At 42.7% G+C, this 24,237-nt stretch overlaps 1 protein-coding gene across 2 annotated transcripts in view; it reads left to right on the forward strand.

Moving 5' to 3' along the window:
• Nucleotides 1-18,526: 18,526 nt before the first annotated feature.
• The window catches only part of LOC115148444 (P2X purinoceptor 1), a 55,472-nt gene continuing 49,761 nt past the window's right edge, over nt 18,527-24,237 (forward strand). The window contains exon 1 of one of the 2 annotated variants that reach the window (XM_029690335.1): nt 18,527-19,175. In XM_029690335.1, coding sequence (XP_029546195.1) covers nt 18,988-19,175 — 188 coding nt within the window. In that variant the 5' untranslated portion in view covers nt 18,527-18,987. The remainder of the gene's footprint in view (nt 19,176-24,237) is intronic. The other variant, XM_029690336.1, reaches the window with a different exon arrangement.

Here is a 24,237-nt window from a genome sequence, read left to right on the forward strand (position 1 = left end):
TTGGGTCAGTCACTGTGGTCAGGTATTCTGCCACTGTGTACTCGCTGTTTAGGGCCAAATAGAATTCTAGTTTGCTCAGTTTTTTTGTTAATTCTTTCCAATGTGTCATGTAATTATCTCTTTGTTTTCTCATGATTTGGTCTAAACGTGTTGCTGTCTCTGTGGGATCTGTTTGTGTTTATGAATAGAGCCCCAGGACCAGCTTGCTTAGGGGACTCTTCTCCAGGTTAATCTCTCTGTAGGTGATGGCTTTGTTATGGAAGTTTTGGGAAACGCTCCATTTTATGTGGTTGAAGAATTTAACAGCTCTTTTCTGGATTTTCATAATTAGCGGGTATCGGCCTAATTCTGCTCTGCATGTGTTATTTGGTGTTTTACTTTGTACACAGGATATTTTTTCAGAAATCAATAGAGTCTCAATTTGGCATTTGTCCCTTTTTGTGAATTCTTGGTTGGTGAGCGGACCCCAGACCTCACAACTATAAAGGGCAATGGGTTCTATAACTGATTCAAGTATTTTTTTAGCCTGATCCTAATTGGTATGTTGAATTTTATGTTCCTTTTGAGAGCTTAGAAAGGCCCTTCTTGCCTTGTCTCTCAGATCGTTCACAGCTTTGTGGAAGTTACCTGTGGAGCTGATGTTTAGGCTGACATTTCTCACCATTGAATACTGGTGGTTGACATCAACAACCGTCATCGAATATTCAAAAAGGTACAATAATGAGATGTATCCACCAATCCAAAGAAAGGATAGGCGGGAGGAGCTAGACAACCTGCCTTGCCGCTTTGTGGACAACAACTCCCATTGTTTGGGGCGAAGAGACATATCTTGTCAGTGTATCCATAATCTTTGTACATTTTTGGTATTTCCCTTTCCCTTGTAGTTCTTTCAAAAAGTAAACATACAAATGTAAAAACTTAATGTAGGCCTAAATGTATATTTTCTTTTGTTTATCATACTACCATCATCAAAATGTTCAGGAATTTTAACCACATTTAAATTTTATTTATTTTATTTTTTATTTTACCAGGTAAGTTGACTGAGAACACATTCTCATTTACAGCAATGACCTGGGGAATAGTTTCAGGGGAGAGGAGGGGGATGAATGAGCCAATTGTAAGCTGGGGATGATTAGACAGCCGTGATGGTATGAGTGCCAGATTGGGAATTTAGCCAGGACACCGGGGTTAACACCCCTACTCTTACAATAAGTGCAATGGGATCTTTAATGACCTCAGAGAGTCAGGACACCCGTTTAACGTCCCATCCGAAAGACAGCACCCTACACAGGGCAGTGTCCCCAATCACTGCCCTGGGGCATTGGGATATTTTTTAGATCAGAAGAAAGAGTGCCTCCTACTGGCCCTCCAATACCACTTCCAGCAGCATCTGGTCCCCCATCCAGGGACTGACCAGGACCAACACTGCTTAGCATCAGAAGCAAGCCAGTAGTTGGATGCAGGGTGGTATGCTGCTGGCATAAATCCATAATTTCAAAGCTCACTACATTTAATCATACATCATTTAATAGCCTGTTTCATAGAGAGTGTTACAAACTGGACTATATTTAGTAACTTACTTTAAAGAGATAGCGATTGGCTTTAAATAGGCATTTGGCGTTTGGTAATAAAAAGTCTGTCTACTTGTCTTTAACTGTCATTTCCTGAAAGTCAGACTCTTCCCACACGCCAACATATTTTTTTCAGCTTCAAAAGCATCTACATTCACAAAATTGTGTGTGGTTATCCTTAGATATATTCTCAAGACTTTCCCAGAGGGAAAATGTTGATATGTTGAATGTATTTTTTTCTAGACAAAAAATGTTGGGGAAAAATGTCTTTAGTATTTTACAGATAGAAAGATGAAAAAAGTGTTTATCCTCAATCTGCTCAGGACAGGTCCGGTCCCAGAGTGTCTTAACAAAATGAAGCCAAAATATTTAGGCTGACTTCATCCAGTGTCTAGAAAAATGTATTTGCGTGATATTCAAATGTGCGCATATTTAATGAATGATCACCTAATTTACATTTTTCTAAAACATATTTCAGAACAATTTTAATACCAAAAATATTATATTTGTGTCCACATTCTACTGGTAAATGTTGATTGTGATATGATTAAGGGAAATTTGGCCTTACCTTGGAGTGAGGGACTAACTAACTAACAAATGCTTGCCCTTGTTGGCGTGTTATTGGTTGAGTATTCTTGGATGCATGACGTCAAACAGATGCGCTTCTGATTAGCTTAATGTCTGACTTGAACAGTAAGCGCCAAACGATTTGGGACTTGATACAGAAGTGAAGTAATTGGGAAATAAATTAAATAGCAATACTATACCTTGAGTTGAGTGGAATCTACATACTAAAGTTAGCTAGCTAGCTAATTACTTGTGAGCCAGCAACGCTCATATATAAGACAAAAAGACAGTCGGCTCTAGCTAAGTAACACCATAGTCTACCACTAGCTAATTGTTTTTCTTCACCTTTCCACAAAGTGTCTGGTACAGTGCATTCGGAATGTATTCAGATCCCTTGATTTTTCCCCACATTTTGTTACATTACAGCCTCATTCTAAAATGGATTAATTAAATAAAAATCCTTATCAATCTACACACAATACCCCATGACAAAGCAAAAACATGTTTTTAGAAATTTTAGCAAATGTATTAAAAATAAAAACATTTTTTACATAAGTATTCAGACCCTTTGCTATGAGACTCGAAATTGAGCTCAGGTGCATCCTGTTCCCATTGATCATCCTTGACTTGACTTGACTTGATTGGAGTCAAACTGTGGTAAATTCAATTGATTGGACATGATTTGGAAAGGCACACACCTGTCTATATAAGGTCCCACAGTTGACAGTGCATGTCAGAGCAAAAACCAAGCCATTAGGTCGAAGGAATTGGTCGTAGAGCTCCGAGACAGGATTGTGTTGAGGCACAGATCTGGGAAAGTGTACCACAAATTGTCTGCAGCATTGAAGGTCCACAAGAACACAGTGGCCTCCATCATTCCTAAATGAAAGAAGTTTGGAACCGTCAAGATTCTTCTTAGAGCTGGCCACCTGGCCAAACTGAGCAATTGGTGGAGATGGGCCTTGGTCAGGGAGGTGACCAAGAAACCGATGATCACTCTGACAGAGCTCTATAGCGCCTCGGTGGAGATGGGAGAACCTTCCAGAAGGACACTCCACCAATAAGGCCTTTAAAAAGCATGCAAGGGCATACAAATACATAGCATATGGGGATTTTGAACTATATGGAGACACAAAGGGGAGAACCTGCTACATTAACAGCACATAACCAGTGCCAAATTATGTCAACTGAAATTAATGTGATTAACCAGTTAAACTCATGTCATGGTGCACACAGTATTCAAAGGAGGACTGAGGACAAAGTAACGGCGTGCATTCAACAAACATGTAACTGAGGAAAACAGATTTGTTTTATAGTAATTGTCTGATTGGGAACCACTATTGTCTATCATATTACTGTGCCAAATTATTTCAGTTTGGTATTGGAAGTTTAACGGAGTACAGGCAGTAATACAGGAGTCAAATCGTATAGGGAGTCTCGTCAGATCAAATGTTATCAGCAAGCCAGAGCCATCTGTGGAAAGAGTACAAGTAGAACAAAGATGTATGTTCAAACAGATAACAAATGTATCATTCAACATTAGATTCCACCTAAAACAATGACATGAGCTCTGTCCAAATTAATTTCAGCTCAACTCCTCACTTCCTCACTACTCGCATCTTTCTCAAAATCCATTGGATATTTGAGGCGAGGAACTTTGGGTCCTCTCCTCCGATGGGGTTTTAGGAGGCACGGAAAAAGCATGCAAGGAAAGACAAAATGGCACAGAGCTGTTGCATGTTTGCCTCAATATGGAATGGCAGATGTCACTATGTGAGATTGAGCAGAGGTGTACAATCCACACCATTTGTCATTATTATTGAGCCATTAGAAACCTTCCTTAGACCTTTAGCTAAGAAACACATAAATTAGCAAACAAGTATGTTTAAGGATGTTTAAGCAGTCATACATTACTGTTGGGAGTGCTGTGCCATACCTTTAGCAACCTGGTGCAGCAGAGCTGACACGCTAAAGATGAGGTTGTGGTCAAGACCCCCTCTGTGGAGGGGGTCTTGACCACGCTCTGGCTGTTCTCTAGACAGCGGTAACGCTGGAACGTATCCCAGGCAGGCACAGTTGGTGGCCACGTCACCTACCTAACACTGTAAAATCATGTTTAATAACTTAGCTAGTCATGTTGGCAATAGAACAAGCTTTCAAACCATACCCATCTGACCCAGATTGCGATTTATAATGGACTGCTTTTGCTTTTCCTTATACACTGCTCAAAAAAGTAAAGGGAACACTAAAATAACACATCCTAGATCTGAATGAATGAAATAATCTTATTAAATACTTTTTTCTTTACATAGTTGAATGTGCTGACAACAAAATCAAACAAAAATAATCAATGGAAATCCAATTTATCAACCCATGGGAGGTCTGGATTTGGAGTCACACTCAAAATTAAAGTGGAAAACCACACTACAGGCTGATCCAACTTTGATGTAATGTCCTTAAAACAAGTCAAAATGAGGCTCAGTAGTGTGTGTGGCCTCCACGTGCCTGTATGACCTCCCTACAACGCCTGGGCATGCTCCTGATGAGGTGGCGGATGGTCTCCTGAGGGATCTCCTCCCAGACCTGGACTAAAGCATCCGCCAACTCCTGGACAGTCTGTGGTGCAACGTGGCGTTAGTGGATGGAGCGAGACATGATGTCCCAGATGTGCTCAATTGGATTCAGGTCTGGGGAACGGGCGGGCCAGTCCATAGCATCAATGCCATCCTCTTGCAGGAACTGCTGACACACTCCAGCCACATGAGGTCTAGCATTGTCTTGCATTAGGAGGAACCCAGGGCCAACCGCACCAGCATATGGTCTCACAAGGGGTCTGAGGATCTCATCTCGGTACCTAATGGCAGTCAGGCTACCTCTGGCGAGCACATGGAGGGCTGTGCGGCCCCCCAAAGAAATGCCACCCCACACCATGACTGACCCACTGCCAAACCGGTCATGCTGGAGGATGTTGCAGGCAGCAGAACGTTCTCCACGGTGTCTCCAGACTCTGTCACATCTGTCACATGTGCTCAGTGTGAACCTGCTTTCATCTGTGAAGAGCACAGGGCGCCAGTGGCGAATTTGCCAATCTTGGTGTTCTCTGGCAAATGCCAAACGTCCTGCACGGTGTTGGGCTGTAAGCACAACCCCCACCTGTGGACATCGGGCCCTCATACCACCCTCATGGAGTCTGTTTCTGACCGTTTGAGCAGACACATGCACATTTGTGGCCTGCTGGAGGTCATTTTGCAGGGCTCTGGCAGTGCTCCTCCTGCTCCTCCATGCACAAAGGTGGAAGTAGCGGTCCTGCTGCTGGGTTGTTGGCCTCCTACGGCCTCCTCCACGTCTCCTGATGTACTGGCCTGTCTCCTGGTAGCGCCTCCATGCTCTGGACACTACGCTGACAGACACAGCAAACCTTCTTGCCACAGCTCGCATTGATGTGCCATCCTGGATGAGCTGCACTACCTGAGCCACTTGTGTGGGTTGTAGACTCCGTCTCATGCTACCACTAGAGTGAAAGCGCCGCCAGCATTCAAAAGTGACCAAAACATCAGCCAGGAAGCATAGGAACTGAGAAGTGGTCTGTGGTCACCACCTGCAGAACCACTCCTTTATTGGGGGTGTCTTGCTAATTGCCTATAATTTCCACCTGTTGTCTATTCCATTTGCACAACAGCATGTGAAATGTATTGTCAATCAGTGTTGCTTCCTAAGTGGACAGTTTGATTTCACAGAAGTGTGATTGACTTGGAGTTACATTGTGTTGTTTAAGTGTTCCCTTTATTTTTTTGAGCAGTGTAGTTGAACACTCTTCTTTGAGTCATAAAAGTGCATTGAAATTGCTTAGGAACTGTGTACACTTTGGACAGGTGTGTGGCCACTTGGAGACACCAGTTAGTCCTATCACTCAAATCATTGTCATTTTTTTGTCTTATGGTGTCCCTACCCCACATTTTCCAGGAATAGTCTAGTCATGTTATTGAATGTATCCAGAGTATTTTTAGATTTTTTTTTCAACAAATGCGGCGAAAATTACAGTAAAAGTAAAATGAACATAAAATTACAGTGTAATGTTTGGATTCAGTCTTGTGTCAGGGGAACTGTTGTGTCCTCACCTTTGGTCTAATAATTTTCCTATGATCTCTAAACTGTTCCCTTTCAATTGCTACCATAGTTCTGCATTTGCTTTTCATATTTCTTCTGCAAGAAACATATACATTTAGCCCTAACCATGTAGGCCAATTCCCATGAGTGTAAAGGGTTAAAATCCTTGTAGCTCAAATTTTTATGCAAGTGACATCAATGCATGATTTATGCAAAAGTCTCAGTTGTGTATAGGTGTTTAACAGTGTGTGTGGGGGAGCTAAACGAGTCATTGAGTGTGTATGGAGACTGGACATCACTGAGTGCAGAGTAGAGGGGCAAGCGCAGACCAACAGTGTAGTCTATCCCTTTCTCTAAACACTGGTCTGGGGAGCACCAAATATTTAAGGAGATGAGAGAGAGAGAGGGATGCCACAAAACACTGCACTAAATCTCACACAAGAAAAGTAGACTCATATAAACATAACGTATATATCCTACACTAAACACACACTTGCATATGCAGACTTATTACTCACTCTCTCACACAGAACAAACATGCACAGGGAGAGAGAGAGTCTTGGTATGTGTTAACCGTGATCAAGGGTAGAGGAATATCATCTGGTTGTCATCATCAGGCATGGTGTTGGCATAGTGGCTGTTTGTTGAGATCACACTGGGACGCATCACTGTCATCAACACCTCCTCCCACTGGTCCGGTAACTACGCCAACACAACAGGTACATAGACATTGGAGTTTGATAGCCCTGGTCAGGACTCCACTGAGGAAGGTGGAGGGACACATACAGTACCAGTCAAAAGTTTGGACACAGCTTCTCATTCGTGTTTTTCATTTTTTTTTTTTTACTATTTTCTACATTGTAGAATAATAGTGAAGACATCAAAACTATGAAATAACACATATGGAATCATGTAGTGACCAAAAAAGTGTTAAACAAATCAAAATATATTTTATATTTGAGATTTTTCAAAGTAGCCATCCTTTGCCTTGATAACAGCTTTGCACACCCTTGGCATTCTCTCAATCAGCTTTATGAAGAATGCTATTCTAACAGTCTTTAAGGAGTTTCCACAAATGCTGAGCACTTGTTGGATGCTTTTCCATCACTTTGCGGTCGAACTCATTCCAAACCATCTCAATTGGTTTGAGGTTGGGTGATTATGGAGGCCAGGTCATCTGATGCAGCACTCCTTCACGCTCCTTCTTGGTCAAATAGCCCTTACACAGCCTGGAGGTGTGTTGGGTCATTGTTCTGTTGAAAAACAAATAATAGTCCCACTAAGCGCAAACCAGATGGGATGGCGTATCGCTGCAGAATGCTGTGGTAGCCATGCTGGTTAAGTGTGCCTTGAATTCTAAATAAATCACTGACAGTGTCACCAGCAAAGCAAGCCCACACCATCACACCTCCTCCTCCATGCTTCACGGTGGGAACCACACATGCAGAGATCATTTGTTCACCTCCTCTGCGTCTCACAAAGACACGGCGGTTGGAACCAAAAATCTCAAATTTGGACTCATCAGACTAAAGGACAGATTTCCACCGGTCTAATGTTCATTGCTTGTGCTTCTTGGCCCAAGCAAGTCTCTTCTTATTATTGATGTCCTTTAGTAGTGGTTTCTTTGCAGCAATTCAACCATGAAGGCCTGATTTAGGCCTGTCTCCTCTGAACAGTTGATGTTGAGATGTGTCTGTACTTGAACTCTGTGAAGCCTTTATTTGGGCTGCAATCTAAGGTGCAGTTAACTCTAATGAACTTATCCTCTGCAGCAGAGGTACATCTGGGTTTTCCTTCCCTGTGGCAGTCCTCATGAGAGCCAGCTTCATCAAAGCGCTCGATGGTTTTTGCAACTGCACCTGAAGAAACGTTCAAAGTTCTTGAAATGTTCCTGATTGACTGACTTTCATAAATTAAAGTAATGGTGGATGATGGACTGTCATTTCTCTTCGCTTATTTGAGCTGTTCTTGCCATAATATGGACTTGGTCTTTTACCAGATAGGGTTATCTTCTGTATACCAGCACTACCTTGTCACAACACAACTGATTGGCTCACACGCATTAAGGAAAGAAATTCCACAAATTAACTTTTAACAAGGCTGAGATAGTTTGGGATGAGTTGGACCGCAGAGTGAAGGAAAAGCAGCCAACAAGTGCTCAGCATTTGTGGAAACGCCTTAAAGACTGTTAGAATAGCATTCTTCATAAAGCTGGTTGAGAGAATGCCAAGGGTGTGCAAAGCTGTTATCAAGGCAAAGGGTGTCTACTTACACCGCTGCGACACTCGGGATGCCAACATGTTATTGACTTTGACCAACTGTTGTCTATTTGGTTAGAAAGATAGTTCTCTGACACATTGGTGCAGCTGGCTTCCGGGTTAAGTGAACAGTTAGCAGTTTACAATATTGGCTATTTAGTTTGGAGTTCTCTCTTGGCACCCCTTCACCCCATCTCAATCAAGGGTTTCTTCTCCAGTGAGGGCCATCTCTGTCTGTTCAAGTCCTCCTTCCATACTAATCCCTCATTAACTTAGCTAGCTAACCCACTGGGCAAACACTGGTTGAATCCACTTAATTTCAATGAAATTACATTGAACCAACATGGAATAGACATTGAATTGATGTCTGTGCCCAGTTGGAATGTTCTTGGTTTTTTATTTTACCTTTATTTAACTAGGCAAGTCAGTTAAGAACAAATTCTTATTTTCAATGACAGCCTAGGAACAGTGGGTTAACTGACTTGTTCAGGGGCAGAACAACAGATTTGTACCTTGTCAGCTCGGGAATTCAATCTTGCAACCTTTCGGTTACTAGTCCAACACTCTAACCACTAGGCTACGCCGCCGCCCCATCTTCAGTTAAACCAAAGATACTGGTAACTTTTATATGTGGTTAAACGCAGTGTTTATTTTGGCACTATATTTTTGTCTAAATAAAATAATCAAATTTTTTGTCATTTGAATAATGATTTAGTCTAGTTATTGTCATGACAAACAGTGGGCCATTTTAGTCAACTAAATGCCCTTTCATTTTAGTCACATTTTAGTCACATCACATTTGTATTGCCTCATTAACATATAGTAAACATAAATCACTGACTTCCAGGTGCACAAACATACATAGCCTTGTCCTACCAACGTATTTTTCTGCAAAACATCCTATTCTCTTCCCAACAGCAAAAATATGACAAACATATTGTCACGCTCGTCGTATGAAGGAGACCAAGGCGCAGCGTGCGTAACGTTCCACATCTTTATTTATATGTGAAACTATGCAAGACATACAATAAACTATAAACAAAACAACAAACCGTGACGAAGAGGTGCAACATGCACTAACTCAAAATAATCTCCCACAAACACAGGTGGGAAAAACAACAACTTAAATATGATCCTCAATTAGAGACAACGATGACCAGCTGCCTCTAATTGGGGATCATACAAAAATCCCAACATAGAAAAAAGAAACTAGAACCAAAACAACATAGAACATTTAAACTAGACAAAACCCCCCAGTCACGCCCTGACCTACTCTACCATAGAAAAATATGAGCTCTCTATGGTCAGGACGTGACAGTATCCCCCCTCAAAGGTGCGGACTCCGGCCGCAAAACCTGAAACCAAAAGGGAGGGTTTAGGGGGGGTGTCTAGTGTCGGTGGCGGCTCAGGCGCAGGACGAAGAACCTTCTCATCCCGCGGATCCTCCCGCATTGGAGGCGGTTCTGGTATGGGACGAAGAACCCTCTCATCCTGCGGATCCGCCAGCATAGGAGGCGGCTCAGGTGCAGGATGACCAACCCTCTCATCCTGTGAACCCGCCAGCATCGGTGGAGGCTCTGGACTGCCGACCGTCGCTGGAGGCTCTAGACTGCAGACTGTCACAGGAGACTCCGGACTGTAGACCGTACAAAAAAAAAAAAAAAAAAAAATGAAATGTATGCATTCACTACTGTAAGTCGCTCTGGATAAGAGCGTCTGCTAAATGACTAAAATATAAATGTAAAAATGTCGCTGGAGACTCCGGACAACGGACTGTCGCTGGAGACTCTGGACCGTCGCTGGAGACTCCAGACCGCGGACCGTCGCTGGAGGCTCCGGGCCGCGGGCCGTCTCAGGAGGCTCCGGGCCGCGGGCCATCTCAGGAGGCTCCGGGCCGAGGGCCATCTCAGGAGGTTCCGGACTGGGAACTGTCGCCGGAAGCTCCGGACTGGGAACTGTCGCCGGAAGCTCTGGAACGGGAAGGCACACTGGTGGCCTAATGCGTGGGGCTGGCACAGGTGGCGCCAGACTGGTAACACGCACCTCAGGGTGAGTGCGGAGAGCAGGCACAGGACGCACCGGACTGGGCAGGCGCACTGGAGGCCTAGTGCGTGGAGCCGGGACAGGTGGCACCAGACTGGTGACACGCACTTCAGGGCGAGTGCGAGGAGCAGGCACAGGACGCACTGGACTGAGTATACGCACTTCAGGGAGAATGCGAGGAGGAGGCACAGGACGTACTGGGCTGTGGAGGGGCACTGGAGACCTGGTGCGTAGAACCGGTGCAGGATATACTGGACCGTGGAGGTGCACTGGAGGTCTGGAGCGTAGAGCTGGCACAACCCGTCCTGGCTGAATGCTCACTTTAGCCCGACAAGTGCGGGGCGCTGGCACAGGACGAACTGGGCTGTGAATGCGCACTGGAGATACAGTGCGCATCACCGCATAACACGGTGCCTGACTGGTCACACGCTCCCTACGGTAAGCACGGGGAGTTGGCTCATGTCTAAACCCTGACTCTGCCAATCTACCCGTGTGCCCCCCTCCCCCAATTTGTTTTTGGAGCTGCCTCTCGGGCTTCCGTCGTTGCCGTGCTAATTCATCATATCGTCGCCGTTCCTCTCTCGCTGTTTCCTTACCCTGCTTCCATGGCAGGGTAAGGTCCCCTGCCATTACCTTCTCCCAGGTCCAGGATGTCCTCCACTCCCTTTTTTCTCAGGCCCAGGATCCCTGCTCCTCCTGGGCACCCTGCTTGGTCCTTTGGTGGTGGGAGATTCTGTCACGCTCGTCGTATGAAGGAGACCAAGGTGCAGCGTGCGTAACGTTCCACATCTTTATTTATATGTGAAACTATGCAATACATACTACAAACAAAACAACAAACCATGACGAAGAGGTGCAACATGCACTAACTCAAAACAATCTCCCATAAACACAGGTGGGAAAAACAACTACTTAAATATGATCCCCAATTAGAGACAACGATGACCAGCTGCCTCTAATTGGGGATCATACAAAAATCCCAACATAGAAGAAAGAAACTAGAACCAAAACAACATAGAAAATTTTAACTAGACAAAACCCTCTAGTCACGCCCTGACCTACTCTACCATAGAAAAATATGAGCTCTCTATGGTCAGGACGTGACACATACATATAAGAATAACATATTATACACTGCTCAAAAAAATAAAGGGAACACTAAAATAACACATCCTAGATCTGAATGAATTAACTAATCTTATTAAATACTTTTTTCTTTACATAGTTGAATGTGCTGACAACAAAAACACACAAATATAATCATTGGAAATCCAATTTATCAACCCATGGAAGTCTGGATTTGGAGTCACACTCAAAATTAAAGTGGAAAACCACACTACAGGCTGATCCAACTTTGATGTAATGTCCTTAAAACAAGTCAAAATGAGGCTCAGTAGTGTGTGTGGCCTCCACGTGCCTGTATGACCTCCCTACAATGCCTGGGCATGCTCCTGATGAGGTGGCGGATGGTCTCCTGAGGGATCTCCTCCCAGACCTGGACTAAAGCATCCGCCAACTCCTGGACAGTCTGTGGTGCAATGTGGGGTTGGTGGATGGAGCGAGACATGATGTCCCAGATGTGCTCAATTGGATTCAGGTCTGGGGATCGGGCGGGCCAGTCCATAGCATCAATGCCTTCCTCTTGCTGGAATTGCTGACACACTCCAGCCACATGAGGTCTAGCATTGTCTTGCATTAGGAGGAACCCAGGGCCAACCGCACCAGCATATGGTCTCACAAGGGGTCTGAGGATCTCATCTCGGTACCTAATGGCAGTCAGGCTACCTCTGGCGAGCACATGGAGGGCTGTGCGGCCCCCCAAAGAAATGCCACCCCACACCATGTCTGACCCACCACCAACCCGGTCATGCTGGAGGATGCAGGCAGTAAAACGTTCTCCGCGGCGTCTCCAGACTCTGTCACATCTGTCACATGTGCTCAGTGTGAACCTGCTTCATCTGTGAAGAGCACAGGGCGCCAGTGGCAAATTTGCCAATCTTGGTGTTCTCTGGCAAATGCCAAACGTCCTGCACGGTGTTGGGCTGTAAGCACAACCCCCACCTGTGGACGTCGGGCCCTCATACCACCCTCATGGAGTCTGTTTCTGACCGTTTGAGCAGACACATGCACATTTGTGGCCTGCTGGAAGTCATTTTGCAGGGCTCTGGCAGTGCTCCTCCTGCTCCTCCTTGCACAAAGGCGGAGGTAGCGGTCCTGCTTCTGGGTTGTTGCCCTCCTACGGCCTCTTCCACGTCTCCTGATGTACTGGCCTGTCTCCTGGTAGCGCCTCCATGCTCTGGACACTACGCTGACAGACACAGCAAACCTTCTTGCCACAGCTCGCATTGATGTGCCATCCTGGATGAGCTGCACTACCTGAGCCACTTGTGTGGGTTGTAGACTCCGTCTCATGCTACCACTAGAGTGAAAGCACCGCCAGCATTCAAAAGTGACCAAAACATCAGCCAGGAAGCATAGGAACTCAGAAGTGGTCTGTGGTTACCACCTGCAGAACCACTCCTTTATTGGGGGTGTCTTGCTAATTGCCTATAATTTCCACCTGTTGTCTATTCCATTTGCACAACAGCATGTGAAATTTATTGTCAATCAGTGTTGCTTCCTAAGTGGACAGTTTGATTTCACAGAAGTGTGAATGACTTGGAGTTACATTGTGTTGTTTAAGTGTTCCCTTTATTTTTTTGAGCAGTATATAAGAAATATCTTCCATGTAAATTCCTAATTCAGCTTACATAGATACGGCATAATACATAGAAAACAAACAGACACAGACAAGCGTACAGAGTGAGAGAGAGAGAGAGAGAGTAGTACAATCACCAGATGGTTTCGGAAAGTTTTGGCAAAGTAGTATGGGTTGAACCTCCATCACTCAGTTGCATCATTACCATTGTTATCATCGTTCCACAACCACATTAGGCCTTTTCACACTGTATTGTTCTTAGCCCTCTGCTAGACTAGCCCTGGGATAGCTTAGTCTGTGTTTACACAACCATTTGTTAACCCTGGGCTAAACTTGATCCCTGGGCTAAGGATTCACACTTGCATTCCAAAGCCCCGGGCTAACAAACAAACAACATGCAACCAACACCCTATCTCTGAGAAGCGACCAGTGTTATTTATTTTTATTTATTTATTTATTTTATATCGCCTTTATTAAACCAGGTAGGCTAGTTGAGAACAAGTTCTCATTTACAACTACGACCTAGCCAAGATAAAGCAAAGCAGTTCGACACATACAACAACACAGAGTTACACATGGAATAAACAAACATACAGTCAATAATACAGTAGAAAAAAATCTATATACAGTGTGTGCAAATGAGGTAAGATAAGGGAGGTAAGGCAATAAATAGGCCATGGTGGCGAAGTAATTACAATATACCAATTAAACTGGAGTGATAGATGTGCAGAAGATGAATGTGCAAGTAGAGATACTGGGGTGCAAAGGAGCAAGATAAATAAATAAATACAGTATGGGGATAAGGTAGTTGGATGGGCTATTTACAGATGGGCTATGTACAGGTGTAGTGATCTGTGAGCTGCTCTGACAGCTGGTGCTTAAAGCTAGTGAGGGAGATATGAGTCTCAAGCTTCAGTGATTTTTGTAGTTCGTTCCAGTCATTGGCAGCAGAGAACAGGAAGGAAAGGCGGCCAAAGAGGGAATTGTCTTTGGGGGTGACCATTGAGATATACCTGCTGGAGCGCGTGCTACGGGTGGGTGCTGCTATGGTGAACAGCGAGCTGAGATAAGGCGGGGCTTTACCTAGCAAAGACTTGTAGAAGACCTGGAGCCAGTGGGTTTGGCGACGAATATGAAGCGAGGGCCAGCCAACGAGAGCATACAGGTCGCAGTGGTGGGTAGTATATGGGGCTTTGTTGACAAAACGGATGGCACTGTGATAGATTGCATCCAATTTGTTGAGTAGCGTGTTGGAGGCTATTTTGTAAATGACATCGCCGAAGTCGAGGATCGGTAGGATGGTCAGTTTTATTCATGCAGGAGTCACAAGTCATTTGATCAATAGGCGGGGTTTAGGGCCCCATAATAATTATGACTTTGTGGCTGTGTTAACTAGTGATGACCATGTTCATTGGCTCAAATTTTTACCTGTAATAAAATGATAGTATAAGATTGCAGTTGTGAGAGCAACATTTTTTGTTGTGAGAGGTGTATTTGTGAGAGCGCAGTAACTTCTTGACATGTAATAAGTATCTCTGCAAAAATAAGTATCTCTGTCTCAAATTAATATTTTGCGTGTGGCAATGATGTTTTGTTCGCTCAAAGTCACACTTGCAATTGAAGTTTAATTTGCGTGCCCCGCTGCCTGTGCGCTCGCAGGACCCATCCTCTGCCCGCGTGACCACATTCTGTGCTCTCGACTGGTCTGTGCGCTCGTTTCACTTATCCTTTGCTCATGGGACATATCCTCTGCACTCTCTATTCAGTGTTTGCTTGCTCAGTGATGTTTATTCTTGCTCGATAGAGCCATCTCGCGCGCAATGGACTTTAGAGGCTGATTTGACGCCAAAGCCTAACATGCAAAAAAAGTTAGCACAAAGAAATATCATGCAGGAGCAAGCTGCTGAGATAAATATCACAAACAGTTAGTGGAAGGTCACATAACGGTCTGTGCTATCAGGGATCCTTAGGACATCCCTACCCCATTGAAGTTGAAATTCAAAATCAAAATGGTTAATGTAAGGGTTAAGGTTAGGGTTAGGCAATAGTTAAGGTTAGAGTAAGGGTAGGGGTTAAGGTTAGGGTTTAGAGTAGGGACATCCCAAGAATGCCGTATAGCCCTGACAGTCACAAAATGGTCTCAGAATTCCCAGAGCTAGGGCAACAGCACTAGGAACATTGCTACATTGCTAGGCAACCGGTATGTCTAGAGCAAGAGTGTCAAACACAAGGACGGGTGCTGAATCCGGCCCGAGAGGGGGTCCATCCGGCCAGTAAACCTTTTTTTTTTTTTTATCTCTTAACGAGATTGGTAGCACCAGTATCTTTTTTGTCATAGTTTTATAAATTAATCAAACTGTGCATTGTTCATCAATATTTTTTATTTGCAAAGCCCTTTTTTATAGGGTTTTTACAGTAGCCTGGCTTAGATCCAGAAAATCAAGCAAAAGCAAGAGCAGAGTGGCCAGGAAACACTTTCTAGAAGGGAGAAACCTAGAGGGGAACCCGGCTCTAAGTCGGTAAAGCCCATCCTCTTGTGGCTTTACCAGATAGATAAGCCAGATAGTTTCAGTTCAGAGTGTGAGCATGTTTGTCAGACTGATTGATGTGAAATGAATTAAATTCAGTCCACATATCTAACCTCTCCTTTAATAGTCCAATTATAGCTAACCTCTCCTTTAATTGTCCAGTTATATCTAACCTCTCCTTTAATAGTCCAGTTATATCTAACCTCTCCTTTAATAGTCCAGTTATATCTAACCTCTCCTTTAATAGTCCAATTATCTAACCTCTCCTTTAATAGTCCAGACCTTACAGTCCAGTAGAGCCATGCCCACATTAAGATAAAAATGGAAGGACCAGACACTGAGGACTATCTCCACTAGCACTGGCCTAGACATAGCCAACCCATTGATCATTATGTCATTTTAGAGTAGTGCCGTTACAATGGGTAGTCGGAAATATCTATTTCAATACCAAAGTTTGTGAATAGTGACATGAGATGTCACTCACTCACTAGCTGTGTTAGGGGATGCTTATCAGCATAAAAAGTTGTGTAACAGAAAACTAAAGAAGAATGATTAAATGTATCCTTCAACCAGTGCATGTCACGTCCTGACCAGCAGAGGGTGTAGTTGTGTAGTATTTTGGTCAGGACGTGGCAGAAAATGTCTGTGTATGTTTGTTCTGGGTGTTGTGTTTCTATGTTGGTCTGTGTGGCTCCCGATCAGGGACAGCTGGTTATCGTTGTTCCTGATTGGGTGTCATATATTTAGGAGTATGTTTGTCACTTGGGTTTGTGGGTGGTTGTGTTAACACTGCTATGATTTTGTAAGTAGCCTGTTAGCCTGTCTGGAGTCGTTCGTGTTTATTGGTTTCCCGTGTATGCTTTATTCTAAAGTAATTAAAAGATGAGCATTCATATCCCGGCTGCAATTTGGTCTATTCAACACGGCAATATTTATGACAGTGCACATATTGATTTATTTGAAAAATACAAATATTGACATTTATTAACAAACATTAAAGAAACTGTTACACGCTATTAGAATACCCGCTCCAGTATTTCTCCAGTATTTTCTAAATATTCAGTGGAAGCAGGATCAGGCAGGGTTCACCCAATTACAAGCCATGTTTTTCCAGATTAAAGGCAGACACTGTACATGGTTTGCAAATGTTCTTTGAATGATTCCAGCCTAGCCTACTTCTAGTCTCTCACAGTCATAAACTAACACATTGATATATTGAACTATTTTCTCCAGTAGCTTACAGCTCAGTAGTCAGTACACAGACACGGTAGCCCAGGATATGACTCATAACATCAGTATCTTTATAGGAACTACACAAATCAATGTACAGTATGTCATGCAAACACTGGGGTTTAATAAATTATCTGGAAGTAAGTAGACCTGCTTGATATAGGCCTAGGGGCAAGTATTTGAGATACACTTGATTTAGCTTGGAGATTGCATTATCGGCACTATTGGTTCCATTGTTTTGCAAACTAAATCAATCAATACACCTGAAGTATTTGAAAGCGTCTAATATGTATTTGACCCAGCCCTAGACTGGAAATAACCTTCCACATTTGAATATCATGGGAGATTAGCATTGTCTCATGTCAGATAGCACGACGAGTGTCGCGTAGGAGTGACACGATCTGATGGAAGACAATAGGGAGATCAGAGCATAGAGTACTAGCTCAATATGACCTAAATATGGTACCTAAAACAACCACAGATAAATAGTGCTAAATGTCAAATCAAATCAAAACAAATTGTATTTGTCACATGTGTTGAATACAACAGGTGTAGACTTTAGAGTGAAATGCTTACTTACAAGCCCTTAACCAACAATGCAGTTTTAAGAAAATCCCCCAAAAAGTAAGAGATAAGAATAATAAATAATGAAAGAGCAGTAGTAAATAACAATAGCGGGGCTATGTACAGGGGGTACCGGTACAGAGTCAACGTGTCAATGTGCGGGGGGCACTGGTGTCGAGGTAATTGAGGTAATTATGTACATGTAGGTAGAGTAATTAAAGTGACTATGCAAATGTGTGGTCGTTTTGAAGTTTTAAGTGCTTGCTTATTTGCTATTCAAACATTTTGGATAAATAACTAATGTACTGTAAGAGATACTTTCCATTGCTGGACAGAGATATGAGTTCATAAATTCTAGTTTATTTCAAAATAGCATGATAATAGGCAGAATCTACCGCACACCCAAAACCGATTGGTGAAGGTGCTGGAGACAAAATGTAAAACTACAAACTGCAATTTTGACTGGGAGTGATCAGAGACGTTTTCCTTTTTAAAATTCAAATTAGTAACACCCTTGTGGTGCGTTGTTGTGTTGAACTCATCCCTAAGCGACATACAAGTAACTGAATTATATTACTTTAATGGTTATGTGTTAATCAAACAGATTAACAGAACATAATATTTATTAATCCAATCTAATTGCATTTTATTCAATCTATTAAGTCATTTTTGTCTCCTTCCTCATACTTTGCCTAGGCTACCCCTACCAAAAATAAAACCTAATACTATATGAAACATCTCTAATGGAAAGCGAAAGAAGCAGGCAACATGTAGTCCAAGTTCATCTACTTCATTCACATGGCAGAATACAATAGAACTCTGAATTGCGTGAATAAAACAAAATATAGAAAACAAAAAACCCACATGCATTATACATGTATAGGGAACTGTTTTTGTAGCCTAAGTTTAGGTCAAGCCTATGTCCGTGCTATCTCTGTACACCACACAGGAAGACAGTGTCAGGGGGAAATGATTGCATGGTGTGAGAAGGATGTAATGTTTATTATGTCTGTGACAGATGTTGAATGATCTGATCAGTAGCTAAGTGAAGAAGTTGTTTTTTGACTTAAGGACTGTGGAACAGTAACACCTTGGTTTACAGCAAGATTCTATAGTATTTGTTTGTTTTGGAGAGAGGGAAGGAGAGAGAAAGAGGGAGTAGAGTGTAAAGAGAGCGAAAGAGAGGGAATGAGAGGGTGTGTTTGAGAGGTAAGGGTGACAGGAAGAAACTTGACTGTGAGGAGAGTCAGAGAGGGAGAAAGAAAGAGAGAAAGAGAGAGAGAGAGAGAGAGAGAGAGGGGGGGAGAAAGTCCAACACAGCTGCTGAAACATGTCAGCTGTTGGTTAAGAGAGGCTGAAGAAGAAAAATAGGTAATAGGGAAGAGGTGTGAGAGACAGAGAGAGAGGCAGGGTCAGGGTGTATGCATGCCAGCGGGATGGAGAGACCCTCCTGTCTCCCACGGAGCAGCAAGATGAACAGCTACATCGCCAACGCCCTCTCTGACTTCTTCTTCAAGTATGAGACCCCCCGCCAGGTGCTGGTGCGGAACAGGAGAGTGGGGGTTGTGTGCCGATTGATTCAGCTGGGGGTCCTGGCTTACATCATCGGGTAAGACTTTTTAAGGATTCTGTTATTTACCGGGACTCTACAGGCATGCAAACTTAGAGTGGAGCGTGGTGATCATGTGAGTTAGTGTGTGAGCTCGTCTGTTGCAAGTTTCAGCAAGACTGAGTAATTTCTCGACTGCAAAATGCATGACCCAGCTTTCATTATTTACATTCAGTGGCTTGTTTGTTGAAATGTCAAAGTGTGTTGTGTGTAGTGGCGATCTTTACAAAGTAAAACACTACAAAGTAAAACACTACAGATATCACGAGATATCTGACCAAATTAAGAAGTGATATTTAAAGATGCAGTCTGGGCTCTTGAGCACTGACATTCCTAACATATAATACAAATTGCAAACCAAAAATGTATACATAACATATACGAAATGGATGATGTAGCACACAATTGTGCACAATTTTCGGGGACAGTTTTTGCTTGTGAGCGCTACTTTCAAACTACTGGCTGAAATTATACAAAACCTTTAGAGCACCACTATATTTAAGGGTGATGACTTCATAACGCAAATATAACTATTTTTTGGCATACAGGAGGGATGTATGTATGGAACTATCTTGTGGATGGATCTATTGACATCTGGGCTAATTCAGGTTTCATTTTCAGGTTTGATATTTAGGGTGATGAGTCTAATGAGTTTAATGACCAGGGTTGGTGGAGTAACGGATTACATGTCCATTACATGTACATTACAATTTACAAACCTTTCTGTTTTCTCACTGACATTCAAATCAGCATTGCAAAAAGGCACGTTTAAGTTTGTTCCGCTTGAGCAAGTCTGACCACAAGTCAGAGACCACTATGATGACACACCAAATGAGTTTGATGGATTGCAGGAAAAGAGCAGGAATAGGTTTTTGTAGGCTACAGTCCAAGCTATGTCTTCCAATGTTGCGATTGCTATCAGCCTCCAAAGATTATCCAACTTGGATAAACATTTGGAGGTAAGGGAGTGGCCGAAATTGACACAATTGTAACCCGGAGGAAAATGGGGGAGGGTCATGTTTTTTTCAATTTCAGTCAGGGGGAGGGTTTAGTATTTTTTGATTTAGTCCAGGAAGGGTCATGTAATTTGTAATCGATTAACAAACCTAACACAATCGTAAATATAAGTGCTGGCGGTGGCACTATAGGTTCAGGGGTGTCAGAAATATTTTTGCAATCTTCACGTTCAGAAATGATCTTTACAGTGCTTGTTGGTGGTGGTGCGAAAGGGCTTTTAATGACTAAACCAGTTGTGGCTGTGTCGAGGCTTAGCCCCTCACTGGCCAATATGTGGTTGCTTCAAGTTGTGTATTTATGATATTTTATGTATGTATTGCCATGGAATCAACTCCAATTCAAATGTTAGTCCCGTTATAGTTTGTTAAACAGCTTACAGAAATGAAATAACAAAATGTAGACCCATCCCATCTTTGCAAAATATGTTAACTTGAACCTGTTTGCAGTCAACATTGTTCTAAGTAATTGCATGGCTTCAATGTGGAAATATATAGCCTACATAGCATTCTCACTGACATAGGGGCTCGGCCTACTGTATATTGCATTATGGCTGAGCATGGACATGCCAAACGGTGTCAATAAGCAAGATTAAAAGACATTTTTGATAAGGCCTAAAAACAGAGCAAACAATTCTAATCAAATTCTAAACAAAATGAAACAACAACTTGTTTTAAATCGGCTATGTCTAAATAGACTTACTGGCACCATCATTGATCCCTATGGGCATATAATAGACTATTAAAACAAGGCAGACTAAGCACATCCAAACTTTTCACAAATATCCAATATAAAGAGAAAGGGAGAATATCCACTCACCGTTATACTTTTCCCTTGGTAAAAAAATCATACCCCTTGACTTTTTCCACATTTTGTCTCGTTACAGCTTTATTCTAAAATAGATTTTTTTTAAATCTACACACAATACCCCATAATGACAAAGTGAAAGCTTATTTACATAAGTATTCAGACCCTTTGCTTTGAGACTCGAAATTGAGCTCAGGTGCATCCTGTTTCCATTGATCATCCTTGAGACGTTTCTACAAGTTGATTGGAGTCCACCTGTGGTAAATTCAATTGATTGGACATGATTTGGAAAGGCACACACCTGTCTATATAAGGTCCCACATTTGACAGTGCATGTCAGAGCAAAATCCAAGCCATGAGGTCTAAGGAATTGTCTGTAGAGCTCCGAGACAAGATTGTGTCGAGGCACAGATCTGGGGAAGCGTACCAAAACATTTTTCAGCAGCAGGGACTGGAAGACTAGTCAGGAACGAGACAAAGATTAACGGAGCAAAGTACAGAGAGATCCTTGAGTGCTCCAGAGTGCTCAGGACCTCAGATTGGGACGAAGGTTCACCTTCCAACAGGACAACGACCCTAAGCACACAGCCAAGACAACGCAGGGTGCTTTGGGACAAGTCTCTGAATGTCCTTGAGTGGCCCAGCCAGAGCCCGAATTTGAGCCTGATCAAGCATTTCTGGAGAAACCTGAAAATAACTGTGAAGCAACACTCCCCATCCAACCGGACAGAGCTTGAGAGGATCTGCAGAGAGGAATGGGAGAAACTCCCCATGTGTGCCAAACTTGTAGCATCATACCCAAGAAGACTTGAGAATGTAATCGCTGCCAAAGGTGCTTTAACAAAGTACTGAGTAAAGGGTCTGAATACTTAAATAAATGTGATATTTCAGTGTTTTATTTAATTGTGTGTAGATTGATGGTGTAAAAAAAATATTTTATCAATTTTAGAATAAGGCTGTAACGTAACAAAATGTGGAAAAAGTCAAGGGGTTTCGAATACTTTCCTAATGCACTGTACATATTGGAACCATCTTACAGATCGCATTCACACATCTCCAGATGTTGCATTGCATGTGCACCATGGACGTTCTTACCATAAAACCAGGACATTGTGAATCATTCTAATTTTGGTTTTAATCAAATTAAATAAAAAAGCAAGATGATAGATAAGATGATAGATAATAAGATGATAGATTCATGCATTGCTTTTATTATCATGGTGATATTTTCACCGCTAAACTTGTCAGCGGCAGAATGTTCATCCATACTCTGGCTACTTTGTCATGTAGGCTAATGCTTACAAAACAAAGAACAGTTTCTAAAACCACAAATCTAAAGGATCTGGTCTGTCCTAAGAGTGAGGGTAAACGTTAGGCATGTTCTCTGCTATCCACTTTATGTTGTAATTATTATTTTAGGTATTGTGGAGGGTCAATTTGACGTCTGCAGTGGCCATAAAGCATTTATTGCGATGCGGCCTCCACCTAAGTTAGAGCATTCATACTTCTTGTGCTTCGCAGGAACAGAGTAGAGCTGTTGTGAAGGAAGTTGTCAAGGAAGTGAGTTTGTGTTTATACAGGACCTCCTGGCCCCAGGACCTCCCTCGTTTGACATTATCAATCATAGACTGCTGCTGGAAAAATGTATGTGTTATGGATTTACACCCCCTGTTATATTGTGGATAAAGAGTTACCTGTTTAACAGAACACAGAGGGTGTATTTAATGGAAGCCTCCCCAACATAATCCAGGTAGAATCAGGAATTCCCCAGGGCAGCTGTCTAGGCCCCTTACTTTTTAAAATCTTTACAAACGACATGCCACTGGCTTTGAGTAAAGCCATTGTGTCTATGTATGCAAATGACTCAACACTATACACGTCAGCTACTACAGCGACTGAAATGACTGCAACATTTAACGTAGAGCTGCAGTTAGTTTCAGAATGGGTGGCAAGGAATAAGTTATTCCTAAATATTTCAAAAAACTAAAAGTATTGTATTTGGGACAAATCATTCAATAAACCCTAAACCTTAACTTAATCTTGTAAAAATAATGTGGAAATTGAGCAATTTGAGGTGACTAAACTGCTTCGAGTAACCTGGATTGTAAACTGTCATGGTCAAAACATATTGCTACAGTAGATAAGATGGGGAGAAGTCTGTCCATAATAAAGCGCTGCTCTATCTTCTTAACAACACTATCAACAAGGCAGGTCCTACAGGGTCCAGTTTTGTCACACCTGGACTACTTTTCAGTCGTGTGGTCAGTTGGCACAAAGAGGGACTTAGGAAAATTGCAATTGGCTCAGAACAGGGCAGCACGGCTGGCTCTTGGATGTACACAGAGAGCAAACATGAATAATATGCTTGTCAAACTCTCCTGGCTCAAAGTGGAGGAGAGATTGACTTCATCACTACTTGTGAGAGGTATTGACATGTTGAAAGCACCGAGCTGTCTGTTTAAACAACTAGCACACAGCTCAGACACCCATGCATACCCCACAAGACATGCCACCAGAGGTATCTTCACAGTTCCCAAGTCCAGAACAGACTATGGGAGGCGCACAGTACTACATAGAGCCATGACTTCATGGAACTCTATTCCACATCAGGTAACTGATGCAAGCAGTAGAATCAGATTTAAAAAACAGATAAAAATACACCTTATGGAACAGGGACTGTGAAGCAACACGAACATAGGCACAGACGTATGCACTATTTTTTATTTAAAAAAAATTATTTCATCTTTATTTAACCAGGTAGGCCAGTTGAGAACAAGTTCTCATTTACAACTGCGACCTGGCCAAGATAAAACAAAGCAGTGCGACAAAAACAACAACACAGAGTTACACATAAACAAACGTACAGTCAATAACACAATAGAAAAATCTATGTACAGTGTGTGCAACTATACACACGTACACATGGATTTTGTTTTGTAGATATGTGGCAATGGAGTATCGGCCTGAGGGCACACACTTAGTGTGTTGTGAATTCTGATATGAATGTATTGTAATGTTTTAAAATTGTATAACTGCCTTAATTTTGCCGGACCTCAGGAAGCAGCTAATGGAGATCCATAATAAAGACAAATACAAATACCTACCGACAACCAATCATGTCAATGTGGAGCTATACAGAACCCTCCACATTGTTACATTTTTTGGGGAGGAGCACGACAATGTGGTATGGAGCTCAACTTGGCCTCTGCATGCCTCGGAAGCTCCACAACTACGTCACACC

The sequence above is a fragment of the Salmo trutta genome, chromosome 15, assembly GCF_901001165.1.
Source record: "Salmo trutta chromosome 15, fSalTru1.1, whole genome shotgun sequence".
In the NCBI taxonomy this organism is placed as follows: domain Eukaryota; kingdom Metazoa; phylum Chordata; class Actinopteri; order Salmoniformes; family Salmonidae; genus Salmo; species Salmo trutta.